General features: G+C 45.8%; 1 protein-coding gene across 2 annotated transcripts in view; it reads right to left on the minus strand.

The window, feature by feature from the left end:
* The window catches only part of UVRAG (UV radiation resistance associated), a 117,251-nt gene extending 102,958 nt beyond the window's left edge, over window positions 1-14,293 (minus strand). The window contains exon 1 of one of the 2 annotated variants that reach the window (XM_074147284.1): window positions 14,177-14,293. In XM_074147284.1, coding sequence (XP_074003385.1) covers window positions 14,177-14,293 — 117 coding nt within the window. Of the gene's footprint in view, window positions 1-12,488; window positions 12,573-14,176 lie in introns of those variants that run through there. The other variant, XM_074147293.1, reaches the window with a different exon arrangement.
* Between the last annotated feature and the right edge of the window lie 11,987 nt (window positions 14,294-26,280).

Raw genomic sequence — 26,280 nt, forward strand, 5'->3', positions numbered from 1 at the left:
TTTTTCCCCCCACCACAGCACCCTGATAACACCCCGTAAAACCCAGTTAAAATGCAAAGCATCACACAGGTTCAAGAGAATGTTTCTGATTCAACAAAAAAAAAAATGGGGGAGGAAACAACCCAACAAACCACAAAACCTTACTTTTGCTTAAAGCGTAAATGCAAGGGTAAAACCAGCACAAGAAGGCTGGGAAATCATCTTGTACAAGCAAAGTCAACATTTATAGAAATTACTTGAAAAGCCCAAGGTTGCCCAACCCAAATCACCATTCAGGGTTCTCACAGAGGCCTGATTACCTAAAAAGCTATCGTTTTCTGTCCAGAAGACAAAATAAAGGACTTTCAACACTGAGTACAATTTCAGCACCAATTCTCCTTATCTAATGGAACATCCTACCTATCAGAAAATTTTTAACGTAAAAACCAAGACATAGTCTTTATCTCTGGACACCATCTCTGGTTTGCAGACTCCTGCCCTCCTCCTGATTGTTTCAAGGGAGAATATTCCATAGATTCTTTTCCATCCAGGATTAACTCTGACCTCTGTACAAGCTGGTACGTATTCTTCTGTTACCTGGGTTTCATATGAGTTTCCTCACTTGCCTGCTTTATGACCCACAGTAGCTCTGGAAGAATTTAAGCAAAATCCTTCCAACTATTTTAGCATTAAAGCAGGGTGCAGAGATTAGTTAGCAACACAACCGTTACTGCAGCAAATCTAGTCATTTTGAACTTAACAGAACTGAGCTTGCAAGGTCAGCTATTTGTCATAATTTAGTAACAGAAAAACACAGGGCTCTTCGTGCTTTGTAGCTCACGGCCGTCAGGTTGAGAATTCATTTATTTTTTCTTTTCTTAAAAAGCATAAAAGCTCTAGTTCTAAAAAAAAAAAAAATCATCTATGAAAATATGGACTGTATTTAGCCAACATGAGCATTATTTATTATCACAGCACTGCTCTACACCTCATTATTATTGACAGGCTGAGAGAGCTAGAGTTGTTCAGCCTGGAGAAGAGAAGGCTCCGGGGACACCTCAGAGCAGCCTTCCAATATCTGAAGGGAGCCTCCAGGAGAGCCGGAGAGGGACTCTTTGTCAGGAGATGGAGTGACAGGACAAGGGGTAATGGTTTTAAATGGGAAGAGGGGAGATTTAGATGAGAGATTAGGAGGAAACTCTTTCCTGTGAGGGTGGTGAAGCACTGGAACAAGTTGCCCAGGGAAGTTGTGGCTCCCCCATCCCTGGAAGTGTTTAAGGCCAGGCTGGATGGGACTTTGAGCAACCTGCTCTAGTGGAGGTGTCCCTGCCCATGGCAGGGGGGTTAGAACTCCATGATCTTTAAGGTCCCTTCCAACTCTAACCATTCTATGATTCTATGATTATTAAAATTTTCTACTTCCTCAGATTTTCACTAACCACTTGCTTTCACCTGTCCAGACCAGTTTGAGTATGAAGTAGCAACCGTGCAACCTGAGTTCTTGGAAGTCAAATAGTAGAGAAGAAATCATACTTAATTCATTTTTACATAAATTTTTAAGCTGCCTTGTTTTCCAATTTGACACACTCCACCACAAAAGAAAAAGTACCTGACAGAAGGTTTGGGTCAAGTCTGCTGCAGTACACAAAGCCTTTAATAGCAAAGGAACGTACAGTGTTTAGCTAATATTTAGATGTGTTGTTACTTAAAACCACAGGAAGGACAAGAAAATGCTTGTACTCCAATTTACACACTTGCCAGGAAGATTTATTTAGAAGTTCTGTAATTAAACAGTTTTCCACAGTTCAGCTTTTGACAGCTCACAGTCAAGAGAATCACATGTGATTTCAGATCTACTTCAGAACGAAAGCAGAAGCGTTTGATATGCAATTTTGTAGGACACACCACAAGGAATTTTTGGAATTCTATTTTAATGTCCTTTCAGCACGCACATAGAATCATAGAATGGTTTGGGTTGGAAGGGACCTTAAAAATCATCTAGTTCCAACCCCCTACCATGGGCAGGGACATCTTCCACTAGACCACGTTGCTCAAAGTCCCATCCAACCTGGCCTTGAACCCCTCCAGGGATGGGGCAGTCACAGCTTCCCTGGGCAACCTGGGCCAGCGTCTCACCACCCTCACAGTAAAGAATTTCTTTCTAGTATCTAATCTAAATCTCCCCTCTTTCAATTTAAAACCATTACCCCTTGTCCTACTTGAAGGCCGCAAGGCCCCCAAAGCTACACAACCATCATTAGTTCAACGAATCGCTTGTAGATCTCTTTGTAATTGCACCTCGTTTATATCTCAATTTCCTCATGTCAAGTGAAGGGATTCACAGCAGTTCAGTAAGTCATTTTCCTTTCTAAGGCTTAGCTACTTTCTGGCTACAGTCTTTAAAAAGATATGCAACATATACCACATAAACTTTCTTCCCTCGCATTCCTAAATATTGAATGCAAGGCCTTGTCCCCAGGTACGATACACCAGTTCAAAGATGCACAGTAGGAATGTAACTGCATTTTTTTTCCTGTGAAGATGCAACATACACCACATACAACACTTTCTTCCCTCGCATTCCTAAATACTCGATGCAAGGAAGCAGACGCATTGAGTCTGTGCAATGTGATTTACCCAAAATAAATAACCACAAGAAAAGTCAAAACTACCGTCACCAACACGGGCTCAAAGTTTTCAGATGTGCAATGTGCACTTTCGTTTACAGTTCCTTAAATCAAGGTGCTTCCTTTCCTTTACACTTAGGGCATCTAAAGGGTTTTTGAAAGGTTCACTTGAACACTGTAAGGTTCAATACACGTTGCTAATCATCCATACTCTGCCACAACTACTCCTGTTTCTGTACCTCACAGGGGGCTTCAACAAGGACAGTCAGCAAATGAAAAACGTGCTCCAAAAGGCATCAAGTCTTCCCTAATTCATACAGGGAGAAAGTGAAAGAGGAAGAATAAGGAACAGCTCTATATTTGACGTGGCCCATGCAGAAGTATAATTATTCTCCAGTTACCTGAATGCAAAAGAGCCCTCCATTAGCTCAACCCAGAGTTAAAGAATGCAACGTGTGAAGTCAATGTTACATCTGACAAAACATGTCAGTCTATGGCACAACTTGCTCCTCTAATGCTAGTTAAAACAGCAACAGTAGTATCAGAAAATAATTAAGATAGTTAATTCACCAAAAAAAAAATTAAAATAGCTATATATTACTCTTAAAAGGCAGCTAAGTCTTTTGGACTACCCTCCCTTACACCCTTACTAGCCAGCCCACTAAAATCTTTCCTCACTAAATAACTGAATTTACACCGGGGAGTGACTCAGAATTCAACTTCTACCCCAGAGCAATGACATAAACAGCTGATAACTTCAGCAAGCGCAAGAAAATTCTCTTTGTACACCATATTCACATGTAGAAAGCCTACAGCGCTATTTTAGACCTCAGAACCAACGAGACAACCAAGACCAGGCCTAAAAGTCAACGCAAACCCACAGTATTCACTGTCTTCACTGATTTCTGCATCCTTGTCCTTTCAACATCCAAAATTTGTGTTCATTTCTGTAGAAAGACTGAAACAGCCCGTTATTTAAAACATAAGATAGGGACAGGTACAGAAGACACGGGTATTCAGTCTTAGGATACAAACAGGACAGCTGGTTAGGTGTGACAAAACAAGACTCAAAACATAGAATTTACGGGTTCAAAAGCAAAATCATAAGCCCATGCACGGACGTAGGCGAACGAAGTTCTTTCTGTGTGTTGTTTCACCAGCTGTGTTTGGTTACGGTCACTACAACATCAAGAGCCACAGACCAAGCGAGCTGGCAACCACCACAATCCTGAAGAATAAAAACTGTCAGCACACCCTAAAAAATTGCTCTAAACCGGGGTTAAGAAAACCTTGTAAGCACTGACCGCTGGCCAGACAAAGCTCCTCTTGCTGGGTGTTTATATAAAATATGAATAACAAGAAACTAGATACACAGTCTTCCCATCTTTAACGAAGATCTTTAAGAAGCAGCAGCTAGAAATACCACCTTTTCGTATTGATGTTTTCCTCCGAGTTTGTCTAAACAAATAATTACTCACTTTTGAGATGAAAGACCAAAACTATAACTGCTTCCCTGACACCACGTGGGAACTGTGTCACGAGGTAGAGAAGAGAACATCGGGGTGCAAGTCCCACCTCATTACTAAGACACTTGTAGCGGTTCAGAGAAGACCCTTAAGCCTCTTAACATTACCTTGGACAAGAGAGCATTAGTCCACATTATCTGCGGGAATGACCTGGGAATACCAATTAAGCAATGCAAAAATAAGATGATGCTCAGAAGGAGGGAACCAAAAAAGCAAACAGGGCCTCATGGAATAAAGCATCAAGAAAATCAAAGCAAAGGCACCTCTGACTTTAAAGAACCACTTGATTTTAAGTACACACCAAGTTGCACAAGCAAGCAGCATACATTGATTAATAACCTGAAGCATATTAATGTTTATCATGTTACTGGATGACAAACCAAAGGCAGACCAGTCACATAAATAAGGAATGAGTCTTTAGTTACCAGCTACCAAGACCTCTCCTTCACTCAATTAAGAATATTCCCTAATCCCCTACCAATCTCCTGAATAAAGCATCAAAACTGATTTACTACAGCTGTCTGACAGAACGGTCTCTCTCTAACGTAGCAACAGAACGTCCAGTCTGCAAAACACACTTGCATTCCTTAGAAAAAAAATTAAAAGTATATAGTAGAGAACAAAAATCCAGCCCCGGATTAACGGCCAACTTTTTGAGCTATGATTACAGTCTTATAGTAACTTTAACAATTATTTCCTCCAAATTATCTCTGACAAACACGCAACATTGATACGGCTGGACGTGGATTCAACTGTGTAAGATCACTAAATCAACACCCACATAGCTGTGTTTTACTGGAGCAGCACTTCCCTCCCCACTCAGCGTTTAGAGACGTCTAAGAGAAGCGAAAGCAATATTCAAATACGACACTTTCTATCCGCTATTCTGATTTCCCCCAACATATTTAATAGGAAAGAGGAAGTCAAACATTTAAGACTCAGTCTTGGTTTTCATATTACTCAGTTTTATATAGCTATTGCTGTATATTCCACTATCTCAAAAAAAAGACGCTCTTTTCACACTCTTTCACTTAAAAAACTAGTACAGGTGCAGCCCTGAGCCCATACAGTAGTTTTCTTCACTTCTCCACCATACAAGACCTCTCAAACTCATTTGCCAGCGCACTTTGAACCACCCATTTCTGCCACGTTACCCAAGTTGTTGCATACACCTTTAAAGAAAGTAACTCTGAAATTTTAACCTTGTTCTAATTCACCCATGTTCTTCTCATCTTGCTTTGCCTCTACTCACTTGGATCACCTCAAGTATCTAAACATATACCCGAGGTACTGGATTACACTGCATTGTCACTTCCAACTGCTGGAAATATGGTTTTATTTATTACTGGAATCCAGAAGCTCACGCAAATCAGAAATACTTTACCAAAAAAAAAAAAATTTCTTTCCAGGAGTACTTTCAAAAGAAAAAACAGCTTTAAAGTTCCACTCCACTCACGATGTCCATTCCTTTGCATCCCAGGTTCAAACAGCGTAACAATGTAAATTTCTGAAACATATAAATTAAGCTCATGTAATTACTACAATCCCAGAAGCTCAAAGACAGTTAAGTGTTTGGTATATAACATTTATTTAAATATAGCTCAATGGAATGATTTCTTATACAAGATATTTTACCAACTGGATAGAATTTTCACTTCTATGATCATCAATGAGATATTCAGGTCCTGTCATCAACTTCCCGTTCATAGGAAGTATCATGGAATAAGAGTATAAACCTGAAAACGGCCTTCACAGTTTTTTAATCCAATCCCTTCATTACAGTCAACCAGTTCATGGAAGGTAAACTTTACAGCATGGTTTCATGTTAAAAGTGGATTTGGAGGGGATTTTCTTCCTACCACTTAGGGGTTTTCTGCAGAATTTTGTTTGGCTGACAGAAGTTTTTCAATTCCTAAATAAGATTTTCATGTTCAGTATTCGAAACAAAGAACCTTTCCCTGCCAAACAGGTTTAGGACGGGGATAACCTATTGTTTGACCAGTGGTGGGATGGGAGAAGACATAACCTGGCCACATGATACACATGATACTTTTACCCAGCTACTGGAAATGCCAACATGCATTTCATGAAACCAACATGCATCAGGTCTGACAAGTCTGTATCAATACTGAGTATAAACACAGGTGAAGCTCTGCAGTTTGATGAAGTTCAGAGAGCACGGAGCCTCACATGGCTCATCATGCAACCAGTTCAGGTCCCTTGTCCTTATCATCTCAAACCTCTGTCCCGCACTACGTGAGCTAAACTGCTCCCAGAGTTAAGCTAGTATGGATGCCACAGGAGCCATGTTTGCTAAGCGTTGCCCTCAGACTCCTAAAAAATCCATCCCTGAAAGCGAATGGAAGCTACAGGATGTCCTTGGGAAGTTTCACTAAATGTCTGCTCTGTTTTGCTCTGCCCTAAACACCTACTTCTGATGTCTCGTAGACTCATAGAATGGTTTGGGTTGAAAGGGAGCTTAAACATCATCAAGTTCCAACCCCCTGCCATGGGCAGGGACACCTCCCAATAGACCAGGTTCCTCAAAGCCCCATCCAGCCTGGTCTTGAACACCTCCAGGGATGGGGCAGCCACAGCTTCTCTGGGCAACCTGTTCCAGGGTCTCACCACCCTCACAGCAAAGAAATTCTTTCTAGTATCTAATCTAAATCTCCCCTCTTTCAGTTTAAAACCATTACCCCTCATCCTATGGCTCCACTCCCTGATCAAGGGTCCCTACCCATCCCTCCAGTAGGCCCCCTTCAGGTACTGGAAGGCTGAAAGCTGTGCCTGAAAGCTCATTGCTGCTCCTTCCCACAGAAATTTTCACCATCCAACAAGAGAATCATAGAATCATCCAGGTTGGAAGAGACCCTTGGGATCATCGAGTCCAACCATCTACCCTACACTACAAAGTTCTTCCCTATATCATATCCCCCAACACCACATCTAAACGGCTCTTAAACACATCCAGGGATGGTGACTCAACCACCTCCCTGGGCAGCCTGTTCCAATGCCCGACCACTCTTTCTGTGAAAAATTCTTTCCTAATGTTCAGTCTAAACCTACCCTGTTGGAGCTTGAAGCCATTCCCTCTTGTTCTGTCATTAATTACCTGTGCGAAGAGACCAGCACCAACCTCTCTACAGTGTCCTTTCAAGTAGTTGTAGAGAGTGATGAGGTCTCCCCTCAGCCTCCTCTTCCTCATACTAAACAGTCCCAGCTCCTTCAACTGCTCTTCATAGGATTTGTTTTCCAGGCCCTTCACCAGCTTCGTTGCCCTCCTCTGCACTCGCTCCAGCACCTCGGTATCTCTCTTGGATTGAGGTGCCCAAAACTGGACACAATACTCCAGGTGTGGCCTCACCAGTGCTGAGTACAGGGGGACAATCACCTCCCTACTTCTGCTGGTCACGCTATTTCTAATACAAGCCAGGATGCCATTGGCTTTCTTGGCCACCTGGGCACACTGCCGGCTCATATTCAGCTGCTTGTCAATTAGAACTCCAAGAAGACTTGAGAAGACTATGAACAGAAAGATACAGAAGATATTGGGTCACCTGGACTTTAGTCTAATACTATTTGCAGATGTGCACAGTGGTACAGTTTACCCCTTCCCATCTTACCACCACGTCCCTATTCACCAGAGCATATCTAACTCCCTCACACATACCCTCTCATGCAATACATCTAAAGTCTTTGAACCAAAGTCTTGGAAACGCACCTTAGGCATCACTACGCTCCCTGGAAGTCTTGAACACTTGGTGTTCAAGACCAAGCTGGATGGGGCTTTGAGCAACCTGGTCTAGTGAGAGGTGTCCCTGCCCATGGCAGCGGGTTGAAACTAGATGATATTTAAGGTCCCTTCCAACTCTAACCATTCTATGATTCTACACAGGGCATACTGAAATGTGGTTGACCGACACTGAACTGGAACTAAAACCTCTGATGGAAAAGATCCAACTCTGCGTAGAGCTCCCCTCGTATCTCTAACTATTTTCCCCCATTACCTAGGCTATCTCCAGTAAGCAGAAAATTGCTTACATCAAGGCATCAAGAACATAAGTCCAGGAGTTGAACAGTTTCCTGGGGGAAAAAGCAGATAGAGATGGAGGTGATATGTAGTCCCATTACAGGATAATGCCTTATGTACAGTCTAAACATCACATATTGTTTTCCCCCCTATAATTTGGAAGTAAGCCATAGGTGATCTTCCAAAGAAGGCTTCTTGTAACTGAGCATCAATCAGGCATGTGGAAATTAGCAACATGAGCAGACTTTTTACCCTACCACTGGCAAGTACTGGTGGCAGAGATACAACCGGCTGATGAGCATTTTCCCTGTGGTTCATGTGCGGTCAAACCACTTGGGAACAAGCTGCTGAAATACTTTACAATCAGCCAAGTCACAGAAGTGCTAAGCTGTTACCCATATGACTTAGTAATCACCTACCACACTGGAATTCACGTTGGGTTTTGTTCGGGGTTTTTTTTTTTCCCCATCATCTACCTTTAGCACAATGAAGTAGTAGGGGACATTTTTGTCATTTTCTAAAATGGCTCCAGTCATTATTTCTGAGTGATTCACCTCTGCTCCACTCAAAACCAATTATACCTATAGTTTATTCATGCCCTGGTTAGCCACTAGACAAGAGGGATGCTTGAGTCTATGGACACGGATCTGAGTGAATGGCTGAACAACAGACCAACTGGAAATAATTTATTTTTTAAAAAATATGGGCTCTTTTTCTTCCTCACAGCTCCCTATTCACTCACTACGAACTGTGCGTCAGTACAGCTGCTTGTACAACGGTACATGCAGCTCAAGTTCACACTTGCATGTCTTTAAACACTATCTCACCGTTCATTAAAAGCTTCAGTGTCTCTAATGCTGGAATTGACAGTAAAAGCTCATCAATTTCAGCACGAAGGAAAAATCTGAAGCGCTGGAGGCAGTGGTTCTGGAGTCCACGAAGATGTGCTCTCCTGTCTCTAGACAACCACACATGACATCTGTTTTGGTCAGCAACGAGCACAGTAACATTCAACAGATCATTTGACTGCAGCATGACTGGCTCTCTATGTTAAGAGTGTATTTTTCTGTCCAACCCCTTCCATGTAGAATATAAAAGTCTGAAAGGTTTGGGTTCCCCCCCACACACACACCCCCATTGCTTTGAACTGCTTGTCATGACAGGACTGAAAATTCTGGTTGGAGCATTTAGAAATCAGTAAATTATCATGACACTCCTGGTGTCGAGCAACTAGGAAGATATAATGCTACAGAATCTCTGCTTTTAAAGTGAAATTATTTCATGACACATTTTCAATTCTGTTAGGCTCACTCTTCAGGAAAAAGAAAACGACATCCTGGCACAAGTACTTAGGGATACAAATTGGAATTTTATGCTTAACCAGATGCATTTCTTTACAGCCGTATCCTCTATTTTCCCCCACTTAAAATGTGGAATACAACAGCAAAAGGAATTCTTAGGCCAGGACATCCTGCCACCAATGAACAAGTTAAAGAATACATTATAGTCGGTCTGACACAAGCATGGTCAAACTGGTAGAAGATTTTGGACATGACATTTTCACTCCTGCAAATGTGTCAGTAGCAGGAGCTTCGTTTTCTAATCAATGTGAATTTCACTGGCACATTTAAATCTAGACTAAACCCAAATTACAGCTTCAACATTTCAGTTGTTAAAAAGTCATTTCAGTCATTAAAAATACTCACCTTTAAGTTCACATTTTGAGAATTTGGTCTTTAGAGAGATTTATAGCCATGACTCAGACCATCTTACTCTCACCCTTACACTCAAAAATGCAGCACTGGGTGTTCTAGAGAACATTGCCTACTTAAACAACTCACCAAGTTGATTTCTGTGCTGGCAGGTAGAAAAAATTACTTTATGTTATGTAGCACCACAGTCGGATCAGCCAGATTTTTGCATTACAGATGTGGTACAAGAGACTGGAATGACTTTTCCATTCTTTTTCATGATTCTGCAGTAAAATATCTCTGGAGTGACAGCCCCTCCAAGGTAAGGCACCTCGCAATTCAGTAACAGACTTTTAAGCTCAGATAATACAGTGAAAGAGGATGATTTGTTATCAGGGTGCTTTCAGAGCTTCTCGATTTGATTGCGAGCACTGACGCAGCACACAGACACCTCAGCACATGGTCTTAATATTTGCAGAGCACACAGCAAAACAATACCTCAGACTGTCACAGACTTACACTTGCTACAATTAACATTTCTTCAGCACTCATCCCACATAACTTAAACTAAATATTTACTCAACTGGAACATCCTATAATTGATGATTCAGTTTCTGCTCCTACAAACTCCTACAAAAGCCTTTGCTCCTAGGAAACAAAAAAAAAAAAAAGAAGACTGTGTTTTGGTCTCACTTTCACAAACGAAGTCCAATGACTAATAACTAAGGCTTCTCCCTGCAGCGTTCACTCGGTTCTTGCACAAGTCTGGGAAAGAATAAAACCAAAAATTCAGCAGGGAGAAGGCCATACTTGATCTCCTGAACGATCTACTGCTCCCTGTGAAGTTCACCCAGAGGAGCGCTCATGTTTATGTTCATTAACATAGAACAGGCCTGCTATTTTAAAGTAAGTACTTGCTCTCAAATTAGGGTCAATACTTGCACCGCTCCAGTTGCCAAGAGTCACCTCCATTCCCTCCCTTTGACCCTAAGTGGATGTCTGGTAAATCATGTTTATCCAAGGAACAGTTATATCTTCATTTCAAGTTAACATCTATCGATTTTTCTCTAGTAACTCTTCATTTTCAAATCTGGTAACATGTAGCTCGAGTAACTCGGAGAGTGTGTCTACTTCTTAACAACATTGACTGCACTGAGGCCATGAACCAAAACTTCAGGTGCAGGCTCACATCTCACAGCATTTCTAAAGAAAAGCATGCCTTTGCTAAGTAATTATTCCCCTCTCCACCACTACTGCTTAAGCTCCCGTACAATAAAAGTCACTGCATGCAAGAGGGGAAAGGGCATAGGCTTAGTTTGATAGAGATTGCTAAACCCTCATGCAGAGCCTCAACTTCCTCACTTAACCTTGCTCCTAATGCTCTCAAAATTAAAACGTGGGACAGTTGCCCAGTAAAACCAAAAGCCAACTATCAGCAAACAGGAAAAAGAGAGTTAGCTGAAGGAAGGATGTGATGGGGAGGGAACACTTCATCACTTTTCAGAATACGCGGTATGTTTTATCCGTGCTCACCCCCCACTCTGTTATGAGACAGAACAGGAGAGGAGAGGGCACCCCAGCTGCTCCCACCCCATCAGTTACCCAAGCTAAAAGCAAATTTAACTGGATGTTATCTGAGCTGCAACTCCCAGCTTTAGTTTGCATCCAGCACCTCTGTGGGAGAGCGACCCCCCTTGACTCTCCAGCAGCGGCAGGAGGGGGGCACAGACTCCTGTCCCCATGCAAAGGGGACCTCACCATCTCATCTTCCTACCAGCCCAAGAGAAGGGTGCTCAAAACCCCCTTGTCTCAGGGACTCTCCTTTCACCAGCTCAGGGACTGCCTCAGGCACCCCTGTAACTCGAGGAACCCCCGCTTCACCTCAGGTACCCCCACACCTCAAGGAGCATCCTCCCTACACCTCACAGCACCTCATACCTCCGGGAACATCCCCTCTTCACTTCAGAGCACCCCCCATTCACCTCAGAGAACACCCCACACCTCAGAGCACCCCCTCCTTCACCTCCAGGAACACCCCACACCTGAAGGAGCATCTCCCCTTCACCTGATGGCACCCCATACCTTCAGGGAACACCCCACTACACCTCAGGGCACTCCACACCTTAGGGAGTGCCCCCACTTCACCTCAGGGCACCCTACATTTCAGAGCACCCCCTCAATTCGCCTCAGGGTGCCCTATAACTCAGGAAACACTCCCAGTCACCTAGGGAGTACCCCCACTTCATCTCAGGGCATTCCATACGTCAGGGAGCACCCCCCGCCCCAAACCTCAGGGCACACTATACCTCAGGGAGCACACCCATCTACCTCAGGGAGGAGCTCCCCTTCATCCCAGGGCACCCCACACCTCACAGCATTGCCCCCCTACACCTCAGGGCATGCCACACCTCAAGGAGCACCTCTTTTCACCTCAAGGAGTGCCTCCCCTACACCTCAAGGCACCCCATACCTCAGGGGGTATCCCCCTACACCTCAGGGAGCACTCCCCCTCCCCCCCCTTCACCACAGGGCACCCCATACCTCAGGGAGCATCCCCCCCCCTTCACCTCAGGAAGCAACCCCCAGCTGAGGGCCGCCTCCAGGCCCTCCCCTTCCCCGAGACCCGCCGTACCTGCTGCGAGGGCAGCTCCACATGCAAGGCCCGGGTGGCGGATCCCGGGGGTAAAGCGGCGGGGCCGGCGGCCGAGCTCATCCTCACGGCAGGGCAACGGTCAAGCAGCGGCTGCGGCGCCTGCGCATGAGCCCTGCGGGCCGCTCCCCCCCCGCCGCCGCCGCCGCCGCCGCCGGGCACCCAGGGGTTAATGGCGGCAGCAGCACCGGCCCGGGCCGATGGCTACGGAGCCATATTACCGCAGTGCTGGGGGGGCGGGCGGTGGGGGGCGGGAGGGAAGCGGCGTCCCGTTCTCTCATTGGTCCGCGCTCCACAGAGGCGGGAGCCCAGGTGCCTTTTTGAGAGGCTACTGGCTGAAAGGGACGCCAATCAACGCCCCCCTCCGCGGCCTCTGTCAAACCGTTGGAAGGGGAGCCGCCGCCGATTGGAGGGCCGACTTCCGGAAGGCGGGACAGCGTCTGAAGGAGCGGCTGGTGATTGGAGGGAAGCGGTTTGGATTGACATGGCTCGTCCTCCGTCACGTGTTGGGGGAGATGTTTTTATCACGTGGTGGGACGAAAATATTTTGCTGGGTGGGTGCCGGGGGGGGGGTGGTCGCCATGGCAACGGGGCGCGGCCTGGTCCTTCCCTCGGCAGCCCGGGCCTGGGTGAGGGGGGGCGGGCCGGGCCGGGCGACCCCAGGGGGCTGCGGGGCCTCGGCGGGACCCTCATGGCTCGCCAACCGGCCCCACATCACATCCGCTTGCCCCACATCACGCCAGCCTGCCCCACATCACACCAATCTGCCCCACAGCAGACCAAGGTGCACCACATCACACCAACGAGACCCACAACAGGCCAACTGGCCCCACGATAGGCCAACCTGCCCCACAGCAGGCCAACCAGCCTCACATCATGCCAGCTGGCCCCACATCGTGTCAGCCTGCCCCACAACAGGCCAGCTTGCCCCACCACAGCAGGCCAACCTGCCCCACATCACACCAACCTGCCCCACATCACACCAACCTGCCCCACATCACGTCAACTGGCCCCATACCATGTCAGCCTGCCCCACATCACGTCAGCCTGCCCCATATCACAGCTACCTGTTACACATCACACCAACGTGCCCTACAGCAGACCAACATGTGCCCCACATCACGCCAACCCGCCCCACATCACACCAGCCAGCCCCACAAAAGACCAACCTGCCCCATACCAGGTCAACCTGCCCCATAACATCATGGCAAACAAACCAACACCACACCATCCCACCCCAAACCACACCAGCCTGCTCCATAACAGGCCAACCTGCCCCATAACATCATGCCAAACAAACCAACATCCCGTCAACCCATCCCACACCATGCCAACCCACTCCACATCCCATCAGCCAGCCCCACAAAAGACCAGCCTGCTCCATAACAGGCCAACCTGCCCCCACATCACGTCAGCCTGCCCCACAAAAGACCAACTTGCCTCATGACAGGGCAACCTGCCCCATAACATCATGCCAACCAACCCAACATCACACCAACCTGTCCCACATCCCATCAGCCCACTCCACATCAAGCCAACCTTGATGCCAACACTCCCCCAGGCCCACCACAACCATCCCTCCGGCACCTGACTCCATCCCACCCCACCCTGGAAACATCCATGCTGACCAGGAGGACCATCCCCACTGGGGCAGCACCATCCCCACGTACCGGGCAGCACCGGGAGCGCCAGTCCTGTCCCCACGCCCCACCTGGGGCACCCATACCCACAGCACCCTGCAGCGCCTGCCCGGCATAGGTGGCCATGCTGGAGATGCTTGTCCCCATCGCACTGCCAGGAACCGGCACGGGCTGTGCCAAAACACCTGTCCCTACACCACCGGGAACACCCGTCCCACAGCCCCAGCAGTGGCACTGGGAACGCCTGTCCCTGACGTGCTGCGGCACTGGAAATGCCTGTTCCCACTGGGCCGGGCGGCCCTGGAAGGGTTGAGCGTGGCATGCAGTGCTGGAAAGTCCTGTCCTCCTCCCGTCCTCCTCTCCACCTCTCCTTCTCTTCTTCTCTCCTTCTCTCCTTCGCTCCTCTTCTTCTCTTCTCCTCCTGTCCTCCACTCTTCTTCTCCTCCTGTCCTCCTGTCCTCAGCCCCATACAGCTCCCATACCATGGAGACCTTCCCCACTGGAAGCCCACCAAGCCTTCATTCACTTACAGTAATCATGGTTTTGCATTATTCATGCTGCGTTGACTCGTGCTGTACCGGCGTTGTCTTTAGCGTGCATTTTGGTCTTGGGTATTCAACGGTGAACTCATTAAAAATTAAAAAAAGAGGAAGAATAATGAAAAGTGGAGTGGAAAGTCAAATTTTCTGGAGTTCCATCTGGCCATCCTTGCAGAAGCCATCCTCTTCCCTCCACCTCCTTCCCTTGCAGCCACTCGCTGTGGTCTGCCTTCCTCCAAAGTACTTCCTAGGAGTTGAAAACAGAGCAGCCAAATTTTTCCCCTCGATAATTCCCTGGTCAATTACACACCACATGGTGACACGTCGGCATAGACTTTTCTGACCAAATTGTGTGATTCTACGTGTGGGAGGCCAATAAATTCAATACCTCAAGCTTAAGTTTTTGGCATCATGAGCGTGCAGTTGTGATTGAGTTCTGGATGTTGCTGTCTCTGATCAGGAAAACAATTTCAAAACAGTGGCCTTTTTTGGGAGGATCTTCTAGGAACCAGTGCACCTCCATTTTTTTTTCTTCTGGTGAAAAAAACCCAAACCTAATATTTCAGTATTTTCAAAAGGGAAGTGGGCTATTTTCAAGCATGCAGACTTCTGAGCCACGCGGTGGAGATCAGGAGGTTCAAACATAGTAATTTTGGACCTGTTGTATCAGTTTGATTCACCTTCTGGTTTCTGCTTCATTACAAAGCATGTCCTCCTTGCTTTGGAACTTTCCATCTTCACCTTGGAGGATGGAAAGTAGTTTTTGAAAATGAAATATGGGTTGGTTTGGGGTGGTTTCCCTCCCCCCCAGTCTTTATTCAAGGTGTGAAAAATGCATTTGGAATGACAAAAATGATCCTAAAATCAAGAAATTTGATCATAAATCAAATTTATGAATTTGAAACTCTTCAGAGATGCTTCCTCCATTGAGCAAATTAGTTTTAGCTCAGAATTATATATAGAACTAGAGAGGATCACCATTGCAAGGACGGAGTTATTTTGGAGGTAAATCACTAAAATCAGGTTATGGAAGCAAAGTGAACATGCCATGGCTTGTTGGCCCAGAGCATCAAATGATTAAAAAATAAATAAATTAATCCTTGGATGATATGTGACTATTTTGTGACCAACTTATGCTGATTTGGTGAATTTAAAGTCCATACGACACTACCGTAGCAGGATTTTCCCATTTCTCTTCGTTTCCACAGGAGCAGATGACTATCTGAAAACTTTTATCTTAAAATACTGCTGTTTAGAGAAGTCAAATGAGTTACTTAACATAGCAGCTCACATGCCCTACATATGGAGATTGTGTTTAATTTGCTGCTTAATGTACACCGAGAGCTCTAACCCATAATTCATGGACTAAAAAGCAAAAATTTCCCCCAGAGGAAAATTTAAATATGACCCCAAATCCCATGTTAATTTGTTAATGATTTTATAGCAGCGGAACGGATGTAGCTCCAAAGAAATCCCTGCAGATTCCCAGCTCGTGCTAGCTAAGGTTTTGGCCTTGTATTCTAAATTTCAGGCTTATCTTTGCTTTTTTTCACTATTCTTAGCATGATAGGGAACTGTTTGCAAGAGCATCACAAAACGAGGAGTTTCTAGGGATAAGGTTTCAGTTTTACATTGGATTTTCATCAGCTTTGAGAGGTTAAGTCCATCCCTCGCATAGTTCACCACAGTGACCATCCAACACGACGAGAGTCATTTAATAACCCAGATCATGCCTGAATTTGTACAAAATAATCATCCCTTTTGGGCTTAAAATGATGAGTTAATTAATGAGGATTGGTGGATCATTTTAACCAGAGTATTTGCAAACTGCAGCCGGGGAGGACGGTGGCTTCTTTTATCCCCGGTTTACGAAGAGTCACTTGGAGCAGCAACGCTGGAGCAGTACTGCCCATCTCAGCTGTACACGTGGTGTTACATAGGACCTTATGGAATTTACTCACGCCCTAGGAAACTGTCATTTGCATTTTTTAACCACATAAAAAAGCCAGCGTTATCTGTCTGCATCGTTGTGAAGATCACTGCATGACCTTTATTGCATTCCAGTGGATGTTCCTGCAGCTGATGATCATAAGAGATGAAATTCTCACAGCTGCAGCAAGTGCATGGATGCACGCAGTGCTCCAACCTCCACGACCTGCCCGTCTGCTCAAACTGTGTGGAGCGGCTGACAAGCCTGAGGGACAGGATGCCATCCAGAGGGACCCGGACAGACTGGAGAAGTGGGCCTGTGTGAACCACACGAGGTTCAACCAAGCCAAGTGCAAGATCCTGCACCTGGGACGTGGCAACCCCTGGTATCCATACAGGATGAAGGGATTGAGAGCAGCCCTGAGGAGAACTTGGGGGTGTTGGTGGATGAGAAGCTCAACATGAGCCGGCAACATGCGCTGGCAGCCCAGAAAGCCACCCGCATCCTGGGCTGCATCCCCAGCAGCGTGGCCAGCAGGGCGAGGGGGGGGATTGTGCCCCTCTGCTCCACTCTGGGGTGACACCCCCCCAGCGCTGTTTGTGTCTGTTTGTGGGTGGGGTGGGGTGTGGTTGTGGGCGTTTGCTTTGGTTTGGTTTTGGTGTTGGTGTTCTGGGATTTTTGGGGTGGGGTTTTTTTTGGGTTTTTTTTTTGTTGGTTGGACTCAATGATCTCAAAGGTCCCATCCAACCAAAAATATTCTGTGATTCTGTGATTCTGTGCTGCCTCCAGCTCTGGGGCCTCAGCACAGGAGAGACATGGACCTGTTGGAGCGGGGCCAGAGGAGGCCACGGAGATGCTGGGAGGGCTGGAGCCCCTCTGCTGTGAGGACAGGCTGAGAGAGTTGGGGGGGTTCAGCCTGGAGAAGAGAAGGCTCCGAGGAGACCTTACAGCCCCTTCCAGTCCCTAAAGGGGCTCCAGGAGAGATGGGTAGAGTGGTGAGGTAGAGGCCCAGGTTGCCCAGAGAAGCTGTGGCTGCCCCATCCCTGGAGGGGTTCAAGGCTAGGTTGGACAGGGCTTTGAGCAACCTGGTCTAGCGGGAGGTGTCCCTGCCCATGGCAGGGAGGTTGGAACTAGATGGTCTTTAGGGTCCCTTCCAACTTAAACCATTCTATGATTCTATAATTCTATGGACTTCAGTTTTCTTCAAGTGAATCCAATAAGCAAAGAGGAAAAAAAAAAGGAGTTTTCAAAACCATCATCTGATTAACGAGCAGGTCTTGTGTTCACATTTGGTCTAAATAGAATCATAGAATCATAGAATCATAGAATCATAGAATGGTTAGAGTTGGAAGGGACCTTAAAGATCATCGAGTTCCAACTGCCATGGGCAGGGACACCTCCACTAGAGCAGGTTGCTCAAAGCCCCATCCAGCCTGGCCTTAAACACTTCCAGGGATGGGGCAGCTACAACTTCCCTGGGCAACCTGTTCCAGTGCCTTACCACCCTCACAGGAAAGAATTTCCTCCTAAGATCTCATCTAAATCTCCCCTCTTCCAATTTAAAACCATTACCCCTTGTCCTGTCACTACATCTCCTGACAAAGAGTCCCTCTCTGGCTCTCCTGGAGGCTCCCTTCAGATATTGGAAGGCTGCTATGAGGTGTCCCCGGAGCCGAACAACCCCAGCTCTCTCAGCCTGTCTTCACAGGGGAGGTGCTCCATCCCTTTGATCATCTTTGTGGCCCTCTGCTGGACCCGTTCCAACAGGTCCATGTCCTTCCTTTGGAGTCCTCAACACAGGAAGGACATGGACCTGTTGGAATGGGTCCAGCGGAGGGCCACGAAGATGATCAGAGGGATGGAGCACCTCCCCATATACAATACACCAACAGCTTCTCCCTTTGACCCTATGGAAAGCCATAAAGAGCTTCTTGTGGATATTTTTGGGGGGAAGCAATGCCAGAAAATAAATAAAATTAGTATTAACAGAATTTTAAAATGTAATTAATACAAAATGGGGTAAACTGGTTTGGAGAATAAAGCGTATTTTTGAGAAACGTTCGGAGAAAGCTGGATGAAATACCACTCAGGAATTGTCACAAATGCCATTTGAAAACTTAAGTGCCATTTCTTGAAGCGCTATTATATCGGTGCTCTTTTTGCTTGGTGGCACTGAATTTAAGACACATGGGCGTGTGTCTGTTCAGATGACATGTGGAGGAGCAATACTGCCTGCAGGTCATTACTTGGATTATTTAATAGACTTTATTGTAAGTTTTGGCATGCCAGAAGCTTTGGGAAAGGAAGCAATGGTCTTGTGGCTAATGGTAATTCCTACTTCTGCCACAGATAGGGTCAAATATGGTTCTTATTGGGGTATGAGATCATTGCAAAACCACTCAAATGAGCAAACGTATTTCACTGGTGGATGGAAGGATTCCAAGTGGGGAGTAAAATACTTCGAGTTTGTGAGCTATTTAAAGAAGAGGAAAAAGCTTAAGTTTTGCCACTGAATGCCTATTAAATAATGTAATTTACATCCACAGATATGGGGTTAAAAGAGTTTGTTTAGCTTTGCCTTTGGAGGGATCAAGCTCAAGCAACAGAGACTAACATAAGAGACCGGGGTTTATGGGTGCTAAACCCTGGGCTCTTTTATGTCCAAAGCATTTCTGGGTATTTCTAGTTGCAGGTGAATATGTTTGCTCCAGCCCCAGAGGTTGTTTTAAACCTCTGTAAGACACTTGCAGCTACCTAAGACTTCCTGGTCATCCCTATAAAGTATATGAAAGTGAAAAGCACAATAAATCTCAGATCTTTTTGCTACAAATGCCCTTGATTTTGAATTAAAAGCAATATATGCCTGTGAGCATCAGCTGAAGAGCCATTAAGATACGAGCTGGTACTATAAAACTCCTGGTCTACATGAAGATATTCAGAAAAATGTGTGAAAACCTGTGCTCAAGTTATACCACTCCAAGGGGAGTTTATTAATTTGCAAGTAAATTGGCCATCATTTGCACTTCACCATCACTGTCAGCTGCGTAAATGGTTTTGTTAATTGTTTCATTCATTTATCATAAGTTATCATATCAAGACATCATTTATCCTAAGTTTCTTGAATATCGCTATATAAACCCTAAATCACACAGAGAGAATTCATTGTATCTTTGACACACCAATGTTCTGGTCACAGAGCAGATCCCCATTCAGTAGAAGACATTTTCAAGTCAGCTCACAACCATTAGACAATTTCCATGGAGGACATGGAAGGGGATTCCCAATGCTTCAGAGTGCAAATGATGCTTAGAATATCTATTATTACCCTGGTGCTTAGAAGAGCTATTATTTTAATGGAAAAACTTCCTTCTCAGACTCAAATATATATTTTAAATATATATTTTAAATGAGATAGGGGGAAAATATACTTTAAATGAGATAGAGTCATGAAGGAGAACAGCAGCCCTGTCTCAGAACAAGGTGATGCCCACATCAACCTTTAAAAAATGGCGCTTTATTCCCTTGGCGCTAGGTTGTACAAGAAGTAACTGGTAATTTTGGTAATTTCTTTAAGCGCTGAGTGTCTTTTTGCTATGTGGACTGTAGTGTTTGGCATTTGGGCTCTTCCCTCCTCAGAGTCTTCACAGCACAATTGCAGAATAGGGAGCAACAGCCCATAAAACAAATCTAATTTCTGGGAAAATGCTTATTGCTTTAAACCATATTGCATAAAACCACGTGTGTTTTATTTCTTTGGAGCCTTCAATTTACTAAAACATTGTGGTCTGGGGGAAAGGGTGTTGTTTGTTTTGCTGGTTTTTCTGGGTAGCTTGAGAAACGTGTTGGTAGACTGAAGTCATTCGACCAAGACAGGCTGGTCGCAAACCCACTGAAGTCAACAGATGACATTTAAGCATCTTTGGTGGGTTTTATATCAAGCTTATGGTGAGGGTTTGCAAAAAAAACCCCTCTCTAAGTCATGCTGGCTTGGGATGAGGTTCACCAAGTGGTCAAGACATCATGATGCCGCTCAGTTCAGTGATGAGTGAGTGCCGCAGCAGTAGTTGTACCTGAACTAGCCCTGACACAGTTTTTTTCAACCTTTTCTCATCAACCTGTGATAGAATCACATGGAGTCAATCTGTTCCAACCTTCTCAACTATACTAGAAAGTTTGTCTTTAATAGCAAATACAAATTTTTTTTTCTGCTGCCTTTGAAACCTGTGGTTATTTGCCTTATTTTCAGGGAATGGCGGATGCGTGGATCTAAGATACTGGCAAACTTTAGGGGTATTGCACTCAGGTTTGCTACAGGAATCTCACCCACCGGTTATAGTGTAACCTGAGTATGTGAACCTGTTTTTTTTTTCTTTGAAAAAGATATTTCAGCATGTTTACTCCTGCGAGAGGGTTGCCAATTAGCTTAGAAGTTGTTTGAATTAGATTGTTGAAAAATCCAAACAAAAGCTTATTGTCCAAAAGAGCTGGAGGGGGGTCAAGCGGCAGGGGGTTGTAAAAACTGCCTTCAGAAGGATGTTATTACCTCATCACTGTGGCCATAAAGAACAGCTCTTACCAGGAGAACGTTTAACAAGTTCAATAAATGTTCAAAGAACCTCACAAAAAGCTTCTCGGTTTGGAAACAACACAAGCCACTTCTTGATGCCTTACGTTTTGAGTGTGGTGAAAGAGAACTGCTGCCAGGCGAAGTTGTGCTGTGACCTTCCCAGGTTTCAAGCGCCCGGCAGAATCAGGGCCAGATAGTTTGGGATGAGGATGTTTTAAAAGGACTCCTGGAAATGGCCTTTGGGATGAAAGCCATGAGCCCCTGGTGTGCTTGCTCAGGGACACATCTGCTTTAAACACAGGAGGTTTTGGCTTTGTGGGGACTACACATGAGCTTCGAGTGAGGGAGTGCTTGCATCCTGCTTAATCAAGGCTTGGCAAGGTGTTGTTTTACCTTCTGAATTGCTGTTGCAGCATCGTTGGAAAAATGCTATTCTGGATCAGATACAAAACCAAAACTCCGGGTCATTAAATGTGGTCCGGGTTGGAAGATGCTGTATAAATATACAGGATTACTTAACGTGCTTGGTAAGTGAAGAGAGGCAGCTGAACAGATTTATTTAACCATACAGACAATTAACATCATCAAATAAGCAGCAGAGCAGGAAAAGAAAAGGAGGATTGGAGCCCCTCTGCTGTGAGGACAGGCTGAGACAGGCTGAGAGAGTTCAGCCTGGAGAAGAGAAGGCTCTGGGGAGACCTTAGAGCTCCTTCCAGACCCTAAAGGGGCTCCAGGAAAGATGGAGAGGGACTTGATCAGGGAGTGGGGTGATAGGATGAGGGGGAATGGTTTTAAACTGAAAGAGGGGAGATTTGGATTAGATATTAGGGAGAAATTCTTTGCTGTGAGGGTGGTGAGACCCTGGAACAGGTTGCCCAGAGAAGCTGCGGCTGCCCCATCCCTGGAGGTGTTCAAGGCCAGGCTGGATGGGGCTTTGAGCAACCTGGTCTGGTGGGAGGTGTCCCTGCCCATGGCAGGGGGCCAGAACTCAATGATCTTTAAGGTCCGTTCCAACACAAACCATTCTATGATTCCCAAGATTTTTTTTCTCAGAGTTTTCATCTGGTTATAGCAGAAGGCCATTATCAGTACTCCCTGCTTTGGGATTACTCCAGATATAAATGTTACAGGCCTCAGCTTATGTACTACAGTGTTGATGATTCTGGGGACTGTCCTAGGGGTGTGCTGATAAAAGTGGGCCACCTCTGAAGCTCTCTGCCCTAAGACACATGCTTTGTCTACTGTTAATGAAGCTTCTTGGACTGATGACATCATGTCTACATACTACTTCTGTGTTTGGTTTGGTTTGGTTTTTTAAACTATAGGAGTTGGAAAAGAAATTAGAAAACCTGTTATAAGATCATATACTGAGGTGAAGTGTAAGCCTCTGATAGCTTAAGTATTAAGAAATAGCTCAAATGCTATCTTCCCTTGGGATCATTATTCTTTAATGTAAAGTTTCAGCGTATCTGAGTTCAAAGGAAGGCAAGTGATTGCTCTGGAGAAAGAACGGACAACAAGCAACTTCTTTGCTCTGAAAGTAACTCTGCAGCCTCAGATCAGCCACTAAAGCGTCTTTTGTGTCAGGGACATTAAATCCTCACAAGACACTGAATCTGCACAGAGGACCAGCCACACCAAAGCAGCTCAGTGACCTTTGAGCACACGGGATCCATCACATCCACCCACCTCAAAGTAGCCGTTCCCGAGTCACTCACTTGAGACTACATTGAAAGTCCAGGGAAATCAGCCAGAAGATGCTTTGTGATTTCAGTGGACTGTATATCAAGGCCAGAGACTGGTGGTTCACCACTGAACAAGCACTGGGTCTGCAAGTTGCTGCAAGCACTGTCTTCCAAGCAAGACACAAAAATCTTAAGGTCCCGTATAGGTATGGTCATGAAATATCCCCTGCTACATTGCCAGAAGTCCCTGAAGGAAGTTTATCTCTGAATTCTGCTTGAATTAAAGTCTCTGCTTTTACTGCACCTGCATTTTCATCTTGCAGAGGTGGTATTTTGATTTTCTCACTTCATCTGATGTGTAGTGGTTGTACTTTCTACCCCAGAAGTGGTTGCATTTTTGCTGATGGGCAAAGTAAATCCTTCTGTGGAATATTTGTAGAGCTCTTTAAGTCCCTTTGAATGGAAAGCCTCTGCAGGATGATCCCTTAATGAGTACGAAAGCTAAGCATGCATAAGGAGAAAGAAGAAGTCAATATATACATTGTCTGGGAGCCCACCAGCTGTGAAGCCTCCCCAGGACAGCGTTTGCACCAAAACCTTGTACTCTCATCGCCTATAAGCACCTCCAGGACAATAAAATGTCATTATATCAAACTGTCAAGACTTGCTTGATCTTTGACTTCTTTGGTATCATTTGTAGGTCATAACATTTGAACTGACCCTTCACCGATCAAACCTGTACATACATTTAGAAAGAATTTGTTGGAAGGGACATCCAGGCCCTCTGACATGACAGGGAGGGACAGTGGATGGGTATTAGGGTTGCTGCTGCTGTACAATCTATTTGATGAGATATCTGCCAACCACTACCTCCAACCGGTTGCCCCAGACAGCTATATGCTGCCTCCTAATCCTCCTTTTATTCATTGAACAAGGCATGTCTCAAGACATTCAGCAGCCCAGTCACTTGATCATGGATAAACCAGTGGTCAGGATAGAGGCTGATGGCTCTTCATGCTCTGTTGGCATTATGGGCTTGAGGTGGAAAAGCTCATCTGACAGCAGAGAAAACTGGCAACAGCTCAAAATTGGAAACTCATGGATTCGATGGATGGACCACTCGGTGGATAGGGAACTGGCTGGATGGCCGCATCCAAAGGGTTACAATCAATGGCTCAATGTCCAGGTGGCGGCCAGTAACGAGTGGTGTTCCGCAGGGGTCGGTACTGGGACCAGTACTGTTTAACATCTTTGTCGGTGACATGGACAGTGGGATAGAGTGCACCCTCAGCAAGTTTGCTGATGACACCAAACTCGGTGGCGCAGTTGACACGCTGGAGGGAAGGGATGCCATCCAGAGGGACCTAGACAGGCTGGAGAGGTGGGCTCGTGCAAATTGCATGAAGTTCAACCAAGCCAAGTGCAGGGTCCTGCACCTGGGACGTGGCAACCCCAGGCACAAATACAAGTTGGGTGGAGAATGGCTGGAGAGCAGCCCCGAGGAGAAGGACTTGGGAGTGCTTATGGATGAGAAGCTCAACATGAGCAGGCAGTGTGCACTGGCAGCCCAGAGAGCCAACCGTGTCCTGGGCTGCATCAGGAGAAGTGTGGCCAGCAGGTCTCGCGAGGTGATTCTGCCCCTCTACTCTGCGCTCGTGAGACCCCTCCTGGAGTACTGTGTCCAGCTTTGGAGTCCTCAACACAGAAAGGACATGGACCTGTTGGAACGGGTCCAGCGGAGGGCCACGAGGATGATCAGAGGGATGGAGCACCTCTCCTATGAAGACAGACTGAGAGAGCTGGGGTTGTTCAGCCTGGAGAAGAGAAGGCTCCGGGGAGACCTTATAACAGCCTATCAATACCTGAAGGGAGCCTACAGAAGAGCTGAAGAGGGACTCTTTGTCAGGAAGAGTGGTGACAGGACAAGGGGCAATGGTTTTAAATTGGAAGAGAAGAGATTTAGATTAGATATAAGGAAGAAATTCTTTACAGTGAGGGTGGTGAGGCACTGGAACAGGTTGCCCAGGGAAGTTGTGGATGCCCCATCCCTGGAAGTGTTTAAGGCCAGGCTGGATGGGGCTTTGAGCAACCTGCTCTAGTGAGAGGTGTCCCTGCCCATGGCAGGGGGGTTGGAACTAGGTGATCTTTAAGGTCCTTTCCAACTCTAGCCATTCTATGATTCTATGATTCTATGATTGATGGCAGCTATTGGTGTCTGTGGCCAAATCTAGTCAGAGAACTTCATGTTTGGAGAATTGAGCTGGATTTCCCAAAACTCATGCTCTCAGGGTGGGAGAACAGAAATAAATATCAGTCCAGTTCTTCCTGATGCCTGACCTGGAGAAGTTTATGAGACAGCAATGTTTGTATTAAGAAACCAACAATAAGAGTGTTTTTGGGATGCCACGCGATGGGAATATGAGATTTTGGCACAGAGGCTAATACTTGGCTCAGTGAAACACAACTGGAGGGCCATCCTGCGCTGTGTAATCTCTGTCACAGCACAACAGAAAGTGCAGAGCAAAGCCAGGAACTCTTTGGGGAAAAACTCCTTATGTGGAATCAGCTGGCAAGGGTGGATCAGATCTGGAAGAAACCAGGGAACCTGTAAATGATCAAACCATGGATGGAGTTCAAATTCCCACCAGGCTTCTTTTATAGCCTTTTATAGCCTGTTGAAATATCTTCACCTCCAGGTCCCCAAGCCTAGAAGAAAAGATAACCACAAAGCAGAGTAGAGAAATAGCTGCATCGGCATTTTTCTTCCTGCTCTTTCATCTGCAAAAGGTGGTCCCCTGAACCCCTGACAGAAGTAGGCAAGAAATTGCCCATTTTTGTGATGGTCTGGATTTTCCTTTAGAGGGAAAAACCTCATTTAACTGAGCTGTCGCCAAATAGCACCATTTTCCCCAGGATCATTTTGCAGCATGAAGCTAAGAAGGATTTGCGCTGTAGAAATTCATTTGTTATTCCATGTGGTACCACTGCCTGGGATAAATTGACAAAATATTTATCCAGAGGGTAATGCATCCATTTCTGCTCTGTGCCTCCTCCTCGTACAAGGCTGTTCCAGCTTGGGTTAGTGGTTTCTTAGCATTTCCACCTGGCATTTCCCCAAAATGTTTTTTTTTTCTTATCATGGAGTTACTGGCAGGCACCTCATGAGGGCAGCACGTCCTCTCTTTTCTCTTTTTTCCACCTCTTTCGTTAGACTCAGCTCTGCTTCCAGACTGAATCAAAAAAAGCTACGGACGCTCTACCAATGGCACGATTCCGCTTCTACTACTTTAATTAACGAGGGTCTCAAAGCAAGCTGGTGACATCCCATCTCTTGACATGCTGGTGCTATAAAAAATATTGCTGCCCTGCTTTGCAGATGGGGAAAAAGCAGCCAGTAAACCCATGTAACATGC

This window comes from Numenius arquata, chromosome 1 (genome assembly GCF_964106895.1).
Source record: "Numenius arquata chromosome 1, bNumArq3.hap1.1, whole genome shotgun sequence".
NCBI classification, from domain to species: domain Eukaryota; kingdom Metazoa; phylum Chordata; class Aves; order Charadriiformes; family Scolopacidae; genus Numenius; species Numenius arquata.